Source organism: Arachis hypogaea, chromosome 14 (genome assembly GCF_003086295.3).
Source record: "Arachis hypogaea cultivar Tifrunner chromosome 14, arahy.Tifrunner.gnm2.J5K5, whole genome shotgun sequence".
NCBI classification, from domain to species: Eukaryota; Viridiplantae; Streptophyta; class Magnoliopsida; order Fabales; family Fabaceae; genus Arachis; species Arachis hypogaea.
The window spans coordinates 132,141,510-132,154,612 of NC_092049.1; the positions used below are offsets into that span (position 1 = coordinate 132,141,510).

Genomic DNA, 13,103 nt, shown 5'->3' on the forward strand with positions numbered 1-13,103 from the left:
TTGTTTCTATAATTTTTTTTATTTTACATTCTGATAAATTTTATTATTTCATTCTCTAAAAAAATAAAACAATCAAACAAAAAAAGAATAAAAAAATTTCTTATGCAACTTTTTATTTTATTTTTTAGTTTATCATTTTAACAATAAACACACAAATTTTTGAAAAAAACAAATAATTTTATAAATAAAAATATAAAAATTTTACACAAAAAAAAAAGAAAAAAGAAGAATAAAAAGAAAATATATATATATATATATCATTTTATTTTATGTGTTATGATTAAAAAATTTTAGTGTCAAAGTTAAGAAATTTTTGTATCGCGATTAAGAAATTTCGGTGTTATTTTTTGTTTTATATTTTTCCCAAATAACTCTTCCTCCTCTTCTTTCTTTTTGTTTTCATAATTTTTTTGTTGTGCACTTATATTATTCTTATTATTTTATCTTTTAAGAAGAATAAAAATAAAAAAAAAATAAATAAAAATTCTACAATTTTTTTTAACAGTAAATACAAAAATATTTAAAGAAAAAATACGTAATTTTATAAATAAAACTATAAAATTTTTGCAAAAAAAAAAAGAATAAAAATAAGAAAAAGTAAAAAAAAAATTGCAACATTAAGTTCAGAACGTTAAAAATTTTTGTGTTAAAATTAAAAAATTTCTATGTTAGTTAAAAATTTTGATGTTATTTTTTATAAAAAAAAATATGTAATTTTATATGTATATCTATAAATATTAAGGAAAAGTCTAGGGGCCAGCAATTTTATTGCATTTTGGCCAGCATATAATCAGCAGAGAAAGGTGAGCCATTGGATGAAATTTCACACCATCAAATGATCATTGATGGCTAATTGATGGCTACCAATAACAAATGTTGCTGACCCCTAACATTACTCTAAATATTATATTATTTGTTGAGTTTGCACTAATTTAATTAGACGGATAAAAATACTTAACAAGACTAAAGAAAAACTACATAAATGATCAATGCAATGGCATGCATGGTTTAGTTGGTTAAGACAAAAATATCATATTCTTTTTAGGTAATTCAAAGCTGTTAACTACTATATGGATAAATTAATCATGAATGGATAATGATTATCTGTCCAATGATAATTCGACCGCAAATATAATTATATTGAAATTCAAAATTCTATGAGATGGAACATTGTCGGGGTACACTATTATAGGAAAAGTTCTCACATACTCTAATAAGATAAAAGGAGGTTATTCTTTCTTCTATATATATATAGGATAAGAAGTTATTATTCTTTCATCACAGAATCATCCATCATCCCTAGCTAACTCCTTTTTCGTTCCTTCTTACTCATCATATTTTATCTTATTTCTCCATGAAGATTCGTACATGTTACTATGTTAGGAAGAGTTTATCCACTCTTCCTCCTAGAGAAGGAAAGTATATATGACCTAAGGGCACATAATGGACAAAAAGGAAGAACTTGAGGGAAATATTTGCAAAGATAAAAGGAATAATAATTCTCACTCAATTCTAATCTGTTTTTTTTTTTTTTAAATTAAATAATGTATATAACTGTTAAATAAAAAATAAAGAATTATATCACTCTTAGCCATTCAAGAAAAATGACAATATCTTCCAAACACGTAAATAATACCTTAGAATTCTTAGAATTTATCACAAAACATATGTTACCGCTGAAGCATGTATTCTTGCAACCTTGGTATGTAGCATACATAACTCCAGTTTTGCTAGAAAACTAACTAAAAATTTTAATCAACTAATTAAAAAACAGATTTATTATAAAATAAATAAAAAATAACTCATCATTACCTTAATTTTTTAAATTTTAAAATAAAAAATAATTTAATTGACTTATACTATAGTTGACTTCCTAAAATTTTTCACGTAACTATTAGTAGAGAAAACTTAAAACCTTGGTTGAATGACTCGCCAACGAGTATTGGATTGACCAACAAATCTAAAAAATAAAAATAATATTTTTTTCAGTTATTCTTTTGTCTTTTTTATTTTTTTTTTATATTCAACAATTTCAACCACTCGCGATGAATCATCATGGTCGCCACCAACAGTCACCGTCAACCACTATTGGCCGCCGCTGGCAATCCGTCATCGGCCAACCACCATCACTCCAAATTTATAATTTTAAATTTTAAAACAAATTTTGAATTTTAAATTTTAAATTCTATAATAAATTCGTTCTACCTTATTTCATTTTCAAAGTTTTTTTTACTTGAATTTTAAATACTTTTATTATTTTTAATTTTATACTTTTTTAATAATTAATTGTTGACTATTTTATTAGTTAAAAAGTGTAGGTTCCTACTACTTTCTCTTTATAATATATAATATATATGTAGAATATACCTATTATAAGGCATATGGAGAGTTATCAAGCCACGCATGCAACATCTACAAAGAAAAAGGACAATAGTAGAATAATAATGGAAATTCTTTCATTATCGTAGAAATAGAAGAATCAGGCCAGGCCTCCTTGAATATATAGGCCAACACACACACATACATACATACATACATACATGCATACATACATACACTTCAATAATTAGCATACATAATTTTACTCTGATAATATTATAATCCCATTAGAAAGCTTCCTAGCATAAAACAAATGGGTAAAAAACATTTAGAACATGATAGCTGGATACATACACATATATCAAGCTTTCTTTTAATGTAGTTACACTTGACACAAGGTATATAATTTTTTATGTTCATGACAAATTAAATAGTGTCCAATAATTGATTAAGTGGCACGAACAAGGGGTGAGTGAGGCATTGGTGAATGAGGAGACATCATGTGATGAGGTGACATAACATTCTCATCAAACCTTCTAGAGTTGAAGCTTAGCCTTAACTTATTAGTATTAATGCTTTTCCAACGTTTCAGTTCAACCCTTTTCCCATTATTAGTTTCTCTCCCAGCAAAAGCCCTAATCCTTTTCAATGCAACCTCCACAGTCTCATCATCCATGTTAGCAAAGCAAACCCTAAACCAACCAGGCTCGGAACAATTGAAACTTGACCCCGGTGAAACATTGAGCTTCACCTCATTGATGATCACACGCCAAAGCTTCATTTCACCTTCAAAAGTTTTCTCCTTCAATAGCCTCCTCAAGTTCATCCAACAAAATAGTCCTGAATTGCTTGGCAAGCAAGCAATGTTAACCGTTTCGAGCCCTTTCGTGAAGAAACTATGACGCTTAGCGAGTCTCCTTTTGCTAATTTCTAAATATCTATCGATAAAATCCTCGTCAGAAAGCAACGATGCTAGAAAATGTTGAGTTTGAGAAGAGACTAATCCGAAACTCGACATTTTGCGGCCGCAACTCACAACATCATCATTGTAGGAATAAACAATACCAACCCTAAAACCGGGTAACCCCATATCCTTTGATAAACTATAGATTATGTGAATGAGTTCTTTCTTGCACTCCATTTCTAGCATGACTTCAGAGATACTCACAAATCTTGGAGTGGTAAAAGCGGTGGCGGCATAGATTTCATCACAAACCAAGTGAATGTTCTTCTCATTGATGAACCTCACAAGGCTTTTGAGGGTTTCTTTGTCCAATGTGGTTCCCAAAGGGTTTGAAGGATTTGTTATGATCAAACCCTTCACATTGATGTTGTTTTGTTTTGCTTCACGATAAGCTTCTTCAAGGGCTTCTCTTGTTATCTTGAAGTTGTTAGAACTATCACAATGAACAGGAATAAGTTGCACACCAGTTCTCCAACCAAGATCACGCACGAATCTGCGAATAAAATCGTAACATGCGAAATTTACAATCAGTGGATATAAATTTTTAGGATAAGTAATTTTATGACAGTAAAATTTAAAAATTATTTTTCTCTATTAGAAGAGTTAAGATAAGTGATTAAAATTAAACATGCAAATTAAAATTTTCACATGGACCACAAGTCCACAACTACTAATAAAATTGTTTGGAACTGTGACCGTATTGGTCAAAGAAGAGACTAGAGAATAGAATCAATGGCCTTGGTTTAAAAAGTTGACAATAGTGATTTTTCTACACATAAATTAATTTATTAAAAGTCATTCCTTCTTCTGACGAATAATTGACTTTAAACTGGTAAGAAATTTTGACAGATTTTATGGAAATTGTTCTAAAGATAGTGTATAATATAAATACATATATGCTAGCTAGCACGCATGCCATGAAATTTCTTTAACAAAGTTGGAATTCGCTTGTGCCTCATAAAGGTGTATGAATCGTACAATAATATTTCCAATAGCATATTATTTTATATTTGTGCATGTGTGTATGGTATTATTTGGTTCTATTATGTTCAAGTGTGGACAAAAGATGACATATAATACTACTCTTATAAGGTGGTCCTGCTGGTTTCAAAATCAAAAGTCAATGCCAAGTGTACCACTCAACTAGGGTTTTATCAAATCTCTAATTTGGATTTACATGTAATCATATACAATATGAAGAACGCATGCTTGTTGACCTATAAGGCAATAGAGCATCGCCTAGCAAAGTTGAACCTTTTTGCGAGTGCTTAATTATATTTACTAATGTTCTTATAATTTTTCATCTTTATTAAATCTTAGATTCTATTTAAAATAGGTGAAAATTCAAGTGCAGTTAGCTTTATGTTCATGTGAAGTTAATAGTTGAGAGTTGTTAAATAATTTAATAAATATAACTAAATTACTATTTAACAATTTTCATTTTTCAACTATCGACTTCACATAAAATTAACTGCATCTAAATTTCTACCTTTAAAATATATACTTATCAATTATTAGATAAGAAAATTTTAAAATCAGTAAGAATTGTGAATGTGAATACTCTACGGTTATAATAATTGCAATATATAATCTAAATATAAATTATTTATTTCTAAATAAGTTGAAAATGATATTTTTTATTATTTTTCTTAAAAGTGTCTGAATCACTTACTAAAAACATTCTTTTTTTAAAAAAAATGTCAAAACTTGACCTAATATATGGAATCAAATGATGCTTGAATTTTTCAGTTTGAATCCTGAAAATCATTTATTGTGCCACTCCTATAAATGGAAAATAGCAGAAGTTGCGACACACCTCCCTTGCTAACTAAAAATTGACTATACCAATTTGCTCTTCATAATTTACGTTGCGCACTAAAAAAACATAAAAATAAAATAAAAGAGACTATATTCCAAATAATAAGTTTAAAAGATACATTTTATTAATTGTCATCATTTTTAGTTTTATTGTTACATTGGAATATTATTCAGGTAAGATCTAGATAGAGATTACTTTTGTTTTTTTGTTGATTTTTATACTTAGATTGCTCTTAATTACTTCTAGCTGAAAACGTACTCGTATTTTGTTTTATATAAGTTTATTTATGAATAACTTTAATCAAAATTGTTATAAGAATAGTATTAATTAAATGGCACTTTAATGAACCCACTACTAATATCCCAATTTCATTCCCTTTTGAACAAAACAAAATAGTTAATGAACTTTCTGCTGCCAACCACCTTTAAAATAAAGCTTTGATATGATGATGGGTGATATGTGCATGCATTGAACATGAACATGAAGATATATAGTAGTATAGTATATATATGATGATGAAAGTGAGGGTACATACGCTGGATAATAAGGAGTGGGAACCATGAAAGCATCAGCAGGATCAGCCAAACAAAACATTATTAATTCATTTGCACCTGTTGCTCCTCCACTCATCAATATACGCTCAGGATCATATTTGACCCTACCACCCCTCGCTTTTGACATGAAATTTGCCACACCCTGCATTCAAAAATATTTTAAATAATATAAGTATAGGAATTTATTTTTAATTAGTTAATATTAGATTTTTTTTTTAAAAAAATAGAATTTATGATTCATATTTAAATTTTAGAGTTTAAAATTTAAATTAAAAGTAATTTTAAAATATTAGCGTATATTAGTAGAAAAAAATTGATTTTCTAACTAGTTATACTACTACTCTTTAGAATATTGTTATGAGTGATCGTTTAATTTCTTTTTTAAATATATGTTAACAAATATATTATTAATATTTTAATAATTATGTTATGTGTATACTAAAATCAACTACTAATATAAAATATATATTGACAATAAGTTAAATAATACATGTATTATATATAAATACATAGTGACTGATTTTGATAACTTATTTTAATATACAAATAATATTTTTTATTTTTTTAAATGTGTTACTTTATTTAATATAAATTGACAAATATTTTGAAATGGAAATAGTGTCTATATTTATGAATAATCATTATGATTGTGAAATTAACTTAAGTGCTAGGTGGCAATAATAATAATAATAATAATAATAATAATAATAATAATAATAATAATAATAATAATAATACTTTTCTGAACTGTGGCAATCCATGATAGTCTTGAAAGTTAGCAATATCTCTAAACAGATGCACTCCTTCAGGAGTACATATGGAAGCTTTGGAATTGTTCCTTATCCACTCTTCAATAAGATCGAAGCAAAGCTGTAAATTAAAATAAAAGACAATAAATAAATAAATATATTAGTCAACTTTGTCAAGCATGCAAACTTCATCTCATGATATTGTAGCCGGCAGAAAATCATATATTATTATATTACAGAATACTATATATGAGTTTAAAAGAAAATTAGTTAAAGCTATTATATTAGTCAACTTCTCAAGCATGCAACACTTCCTCCCATTATATGAATTTTAGAAGAAGAAGAAAAATTAAAAAATATAATTATATGTATAGATATACCTGATTTTCAGCAAGACCCATCTGGATAACACCTTGAGGATTTTTCGTTGGGTGAAATGGGTTTCTATCATAAGCTTTCCACCCATCAAAATATGGAGAGTTCTCTCCATGCTTGTCATTGGTTGCAATCTTGGACAAAAGTCCTTGGTGACCCATGATGTTTTTTTTTAATGAAGGTTACTATATAAAACTATAGTACAATAGAGGTAGCAATGGATATGAACGTGAGTGTTGTTAATGTGTATATTTATATTCTCTATGATGAGTAGCTAAAGAAGTGATGTGAGGAAAATGAAAGAGAATGTGATCCAATTTATAGAGAAAATTATGGCGTGAGGTGTGGGGGTTAGAACGAAGCATTAGATTTGAGAGAGAATGAAAGAAGAAAAGTCCACTTCGAACATCGAAGTTCTATGAAGACTGAACCTTAATCAAGAAAATGGAAAATATGTAACGGAATATAATGGCCTTTTAATTTTGTGTTGGTCAAAATACTCAAATCCAAATTAAAGTGTTTTATTAAGCTTGCGTGCGTTCTTATGATATCTTGAACCCTACCACGTGTGGAAGAAGTGTTGTTATGTTTGCATTAATAAGGAGAGAAAAATGATTTAAATTAAATTAATTAATTAAATACAAGTGGATTTTCATTTAATTTGGATTGCTATATATACATAGATGTCAGCTAGGGATTATTTATTTTTGCTCCTTTTACAAAACCATGAAAACATGAAAAGTAATTAATATAGTATGAGGGAGGGAATTTTTGTTCCATGTGAAGCTTCCCCCGAAGCTACACTTAAATACTTAATATTTACTTTAATTTTGTTGAAACAAAGACTTAGATTAGCTTGGAGGTAGCAAATTTTATCCCAAAATGACATAGAAAAAGAAGTAAGAAAAGTCAAAGCTGAAAATGGAATGAATATCCAAAGCTTAGGAGAATATTTATCTATCTTAATACAGAATCACGTTTCCAATTACAATTTTGGATGTTGTTTAGTTTTCAATCTATATGAATTGTTGCATAAATAAATAAGAACTTTAGTTGTGTTTAGGAATTAGGATCAATATATTGATGTAAATATAAAATTCTTTCATCGTTTTTCATTAAAAAAAATAGGTTTAAAATTTTAATACGGCAATTTTTAAAGAACCGCCATAATATATATTATTACGGTTTTTTTATTGCCTCCGTAATTATAAATCAAGATCAGCTATGGTAGGATATAGTTTTTTTTTGTTCTTTTTGTATTGTACTGTAATGTTCTGCTGAGATTAGAACAGAGAAAAAAATGTATGTGAAAGGAAAGACAAAAGCCTGAGTATAATTAAAAAATTATATTATATTTGATATTTTATTTGTATAAGGATTATTATTTTTTATTTTTAATAATAAAAAATTATATATTATATTTAATATTTTATTTATGTAATATTTTATTTATTAATATTGTTTTTTGTTATTGTGAAATTTAAAATATATATATAAATATATTTGTTTAATGCGATAAAAATAAAAATAAAAATTATATTTTTAAACAATAAAAAATTATCATTTTTACTTAGTAAAAATAGCAGTTTACAACTATCATTTTAAACAACACAAAATTCTATTTTAATTAGATAAGAATGGTGGTTTCAAACGCTATTTTAACCAACTGAAGAATATTCTTTTAATTTAGTAAAAACGGCGATTTATAAACACTATTTTAAACAACATGAAATGTCATTTTAACCCGGTAAAAATGACAATTTTAATATCGTTTTAACCAATCGAAGAATACTTTTTTTATCCGGTAAAATGATGGTTTATAAATGTTGTTTTAAACAACACAAAATGTTATTTTAACTTGATAAAAATGGTGCTTTCAAACGTTGTTTTAACCAATCAAAAAATACCATTTTATTTGAATATAACGGCTGTTAGAATCGCCGTTTTATCATATAAAAAATTGTAGCATTCTTTTAAAAACCGCCATAATAACCAGAATGATACTCAGGATTACGTTGTTTTCTGAAATTGCTGTTTTTTGTAATAATAACGGTTCAAACCGATCAAAAAAACGGTTGTAATTACCAAATTTTTTTGTAGCGTTTGTTGTTAATTTGTTCAGAAAAGTTAGACAGCAAAGTAATTTTATAACAAAGTCCAATTAAATTATTGTGCGTGTGTTTTTTCATTTTTGTATGTGTTTTTTCTTCTTCTTCGTATGTACGTTATTGCTGTGTTTTTTTTTTCTTTTTCTTTTCTTTTTTTTTTCTCCTCTTTCTCCTTTATTATCATTGTTGCCATCGTCACCGCTTCCTTCTCATCGTCCTCCTTCTCCTTTTTGCATTTAATTTTTTCTCTTTTTTTTTCCTTTTTATTCTTTCATTATCATCATCTTCTTCTTTTACTTAGTTAAATATCATACAATTAGTTTAACGATAATAAAAACATATCATTTAGTTGTAAATGACACATGAGCTTTCCATGAATGGTACCGAATTTTTTATTGAATGACACAAGAAAACTTCAAAAGATCACCGGTCCAAAATCGACTCACTCAACCAATAAAATATATTTAAATAGGTTTTAGATTCAAACGACATATCTTTTTGCAAATGACAAAAGAATGATTAAATCTCTTATATATTAGTTCAATACTCTAGAGTCAATTAAGCGAAAACAAAAACACATCATTTAATTAAAAATGACACAGAAATTTTTGATAAATAACATAATAAATCTTTAAAGAATCACAAGTCCAAAATCTTAATTCATTCAACCAACAAAATACTTTTAAATGTGTTTAGAACAAAAAATACATCAATTTATTGTAATTAACACATGAATGATTGGACCTCCTATATATGATTTTAATTCCATTCAACTAGTTCAATGATAATTAAGAAAAGTACATCATTTAATTAGAAATGACACAGTTAAAAAAATTCTTGTGTCACGGTTAAAAAATTTTAGTGTGAAAATTAAAAACTTTTTCTGTCATGATTAAAAAATTTTATTTTACAAATTCTGTACAATTCAAAACTCTTATCTTCTTCTTTTTCTTTCACATTCTCAAAATTAAAAAACTTCTTGTGTCACTGTTAAAACATGTTGGTGCTATTTTTCTAATAAATTTTATACAATTTAAAACTTTCACTCTTCCTCCTCCTCGTCATCATCATCATCTTCTTTTTTCTCTCTTCATTTTTCTTTTTTTGTTTCATCTTCTCATAATTTTTTTATTTTACCATTTTAACAAGAATAAAAAAATCAAATAAAAAAAATAAAAATGCTTCAATAACCACCGGTAAGAGGAGGAGAAAAATAAAAAATCACAGCAACATAGCAATAGCTAGCAATAAAATAAAGAACGACGATGAAAAAGAAACATGCAAAGAAAAAATGTAAAAAAAAAAGTGCATGATTTATGAGCACATTGTATAAGTGATCTTTGTTAAGTTTGGACCAACTTGATTAAATTTAATTGACAAAAATATTTAAATGTGTAATAAAATCGTAATTTGTTATTGAAAATAGGGTGGCGGCAAATTTGCAAAATCTAAAATGATCAATATTTCAGTTTTTTTAATAGAACTCATCAAATTTTTTTATTATAAAAGATTTCTATAGTCATCACATCATATTCATGTTTTCCAGCTGACTTTTTAAGTATGGAATTTAAAATTTATTTATTTATAATATATAAAGATTAAATTATAATATAATTACCTGAGAGTTCAACTCACTTTTGCTAATTTTATTAGGTAAAAATTGTTTCATTGTATCTAGCAATATGATTAAAATTTACCATTTTAACACATTGGTCCTCTATATTCAAATGTATGTGATTAAATATTTTGCTACCAAGTATTCATATTATACTCTACAAATAATTCTGAAATAAAAGGAATTTTAAAGGCTGAAGTAATTAATATGTTTTTCATGCTCATGCTAAGAAAAATTATAGATCCATAGTGAAAAAAGTACCAAAGACTAGTGAATGGAAAGAAAATGAGACCTAAAGAGAGAAATGAAAAAGAAAGAAAAAGAGAAGAACAGAAGAATTAGGTTTTTATTCTTGAAGTTTTAACAAAATCAACTTTATCAGTATACAGGTAAGTGTATATATAGACGAAATAGATATGGAAACTATCTAAAAAGAGTTGGAAGAAATTTTGTAACTAACTGGACAGTTTAGCATACTTGTAAAGAAATTTCTAACTATTTTTGCTTCTCTTTTTCTGCTCTTCTTTGAGTATTTGTTCTTCACACATTTTATCATGTTTCCGTAAATTCAAGAGAGCTGAATTTGATGAATTCTGTACCTTGAGTTTGTCTCTAAGTAACATGAAAGCAGCTGAGGGAAGTGCCTTTGTGAATGTGTCAGCAATCCAAACCATGCTTGGTACATGACTTACATGTATCACTCTTTTTGACACATAATCCCTCACAAAATGCATGTCGATCTCAAAATTCTTTGATTTTGAATGGAGAATAAGATTTGCAGCTAGAAGTACTACACTTTGATTATCACAGTAAGCCATAGGTACCTCTGTCGCACTCTATTTTAATTCACCAATGAGGCCTTTAATCTAAATCAGTTCAGCTGCCAAATCTGTCAAGGCCCTATATTCTGCCCCTGTACTCGACCTAGTTACCACACCTTGTTTCTTTGAATGCCATGAGACCAAATTTCTTCCCAAAAAGACACAAAAACCTCCAATAGATTTTCTGTCACTTGGATCACTTGCTCAATTAGAGTCACAATACTATGTAATCTTCAATGAAAAGTCTTTGTGAAGCCTTAGACTATATGATGTTGTTCCACTTACACACCGCAAAATTCGCTTAACCAATTGCCAATGACTCTCCAAGGGAGTTTGGCATGAACTGAGCTACTTTATTGACACTATATGCCAAATCCGGTTTGGTGACAGTCAAGTACTGAAGACTGCTAACAACAGATCAATACAAGTGAGGATTGTCAAAGGGTGCACCACCTGTTGTAACACCCTACCACACAGAGCTTTATACCTAGGATGTAAAATTGAGGTGGCGAGGCGCTACGACCTCTAAAATAAAAACTTATATATACAAAATAGTTGAAGGAGATTTATTCTAGGAGCCTTCGAAGGAAAGTTAAAATAAAAAACGGAAAAACGAAAAGCGCAACACTTACGACACATAAACGTTAAACAAAAAAGATAGGAGAAGCTAACATAGATATAACCAAAAGAGAATTCCAAGGTACAAATACCAAAGCTCAAGACTCGGCTATATATATATATATATATATATATATATATATATATATATATATATATATATATATATATATATATATATATATGAGAACCCAAAATACAAAGCTACAGAACCTATTTCTCCAAAATAGCCTCTAAGAGAAAGTTAATACATCAAATACATAGGCAGTGGAGATAAAAGTATCTAGATATATACATATATATAAGATAAAGCCCCAAAGACAAGGATCTCCACTATTAGAAGCTTCCAGCATGCCTCAGCGAGGTGCCGCCTGACCTGTATCTGAAAACCACAAATATCCGTATGGAATGAGAACCAGAGGTTCTCAGCATGGTAAAGGTTCCACATATATAAGATATAAGGTCCTGGAAATGTCAGAGGCAATTCTAAAACACCGACACTCATATTATAAAACTTAAAGAACTAAGACAGAAACCATGAATTGGGGTAGTTCTCTAAGGTTTTCTAAACTTAACCACTTCCTTAAATCTAACTAAAACTTAACTAGAACCCTAACTCTCTTTGCCTTTCCTCCGTTCCTCCATCTTCGATGAAATTACAGAGACAAACAAGCAGACAATGGCAAACACAGGTAGAATATAAGTAATACAGATAGCAAATATAAAAAATTGCATGTTATAATCACTTAGGCAATCCCAATTAATTCACAATCAAGCGATACAAGCAATATGCGTATGATGCATGCCTGTCCTATGGCTGATGAGTCTCATCTATCGGTTATCAAGCCAACTCGACAAGTCCTGGTAGCTAACCATTGGACTGTCACTCTGTCGTGCATCCCCAACTCGAGTAATACTCAATCATAATCATAATCATACAACACCCACACTAGTGTTTATCCTCGGGGGCGAGCTCATCCGGAACTTTCACAGTGCCCGGCCATACTTACGATATAGGGTCAACAGAGTATCGAGTCTCAACCTGAAACACGTGGTGGCAAGCCATGGTACTTTACCCAGGGAAACTCGTATCTCAGATAATCATTTCACATTCATTCATTAACATTTCATAATCATTCATATGTCCATAACATCACTTAT

General features: G+C 28.3%; 1 protein-coding gene across 1 annotated transcript; it reads right to left on the bottom strand.

Annotated features, from left to right (window-relative positions):
- Positions 1–2,434: 2,434 nt before the first annotated feature.
- Positions 2,435–7,078, bottom strand: LOC112744203 (1-aminocyclopropane-1-carboxylate synthase 1). The gene is made up of 4 exons (XM_025793749.3): positions 6,786–7,078; positions 6,395–6,526; positions 5,638–5,798; positions 2,435–3,776 (listed from the first exon to the last, which is right to left on the bottom strand). Exons 1-4 carry the CDS (start codon positions 6,939–6,941, stop codon positions 2,768–2,770), a joined length of 1,458 nt encoding a protein of 485 aa, XP_025649534.1. The 5' UTR covers positions 6,942–7,078; the 3' UTR covers positions 2,435–2,767.
- Between the last annotated feature and the right edge of the window lie 6,025 nt (positions 7,079–13,103).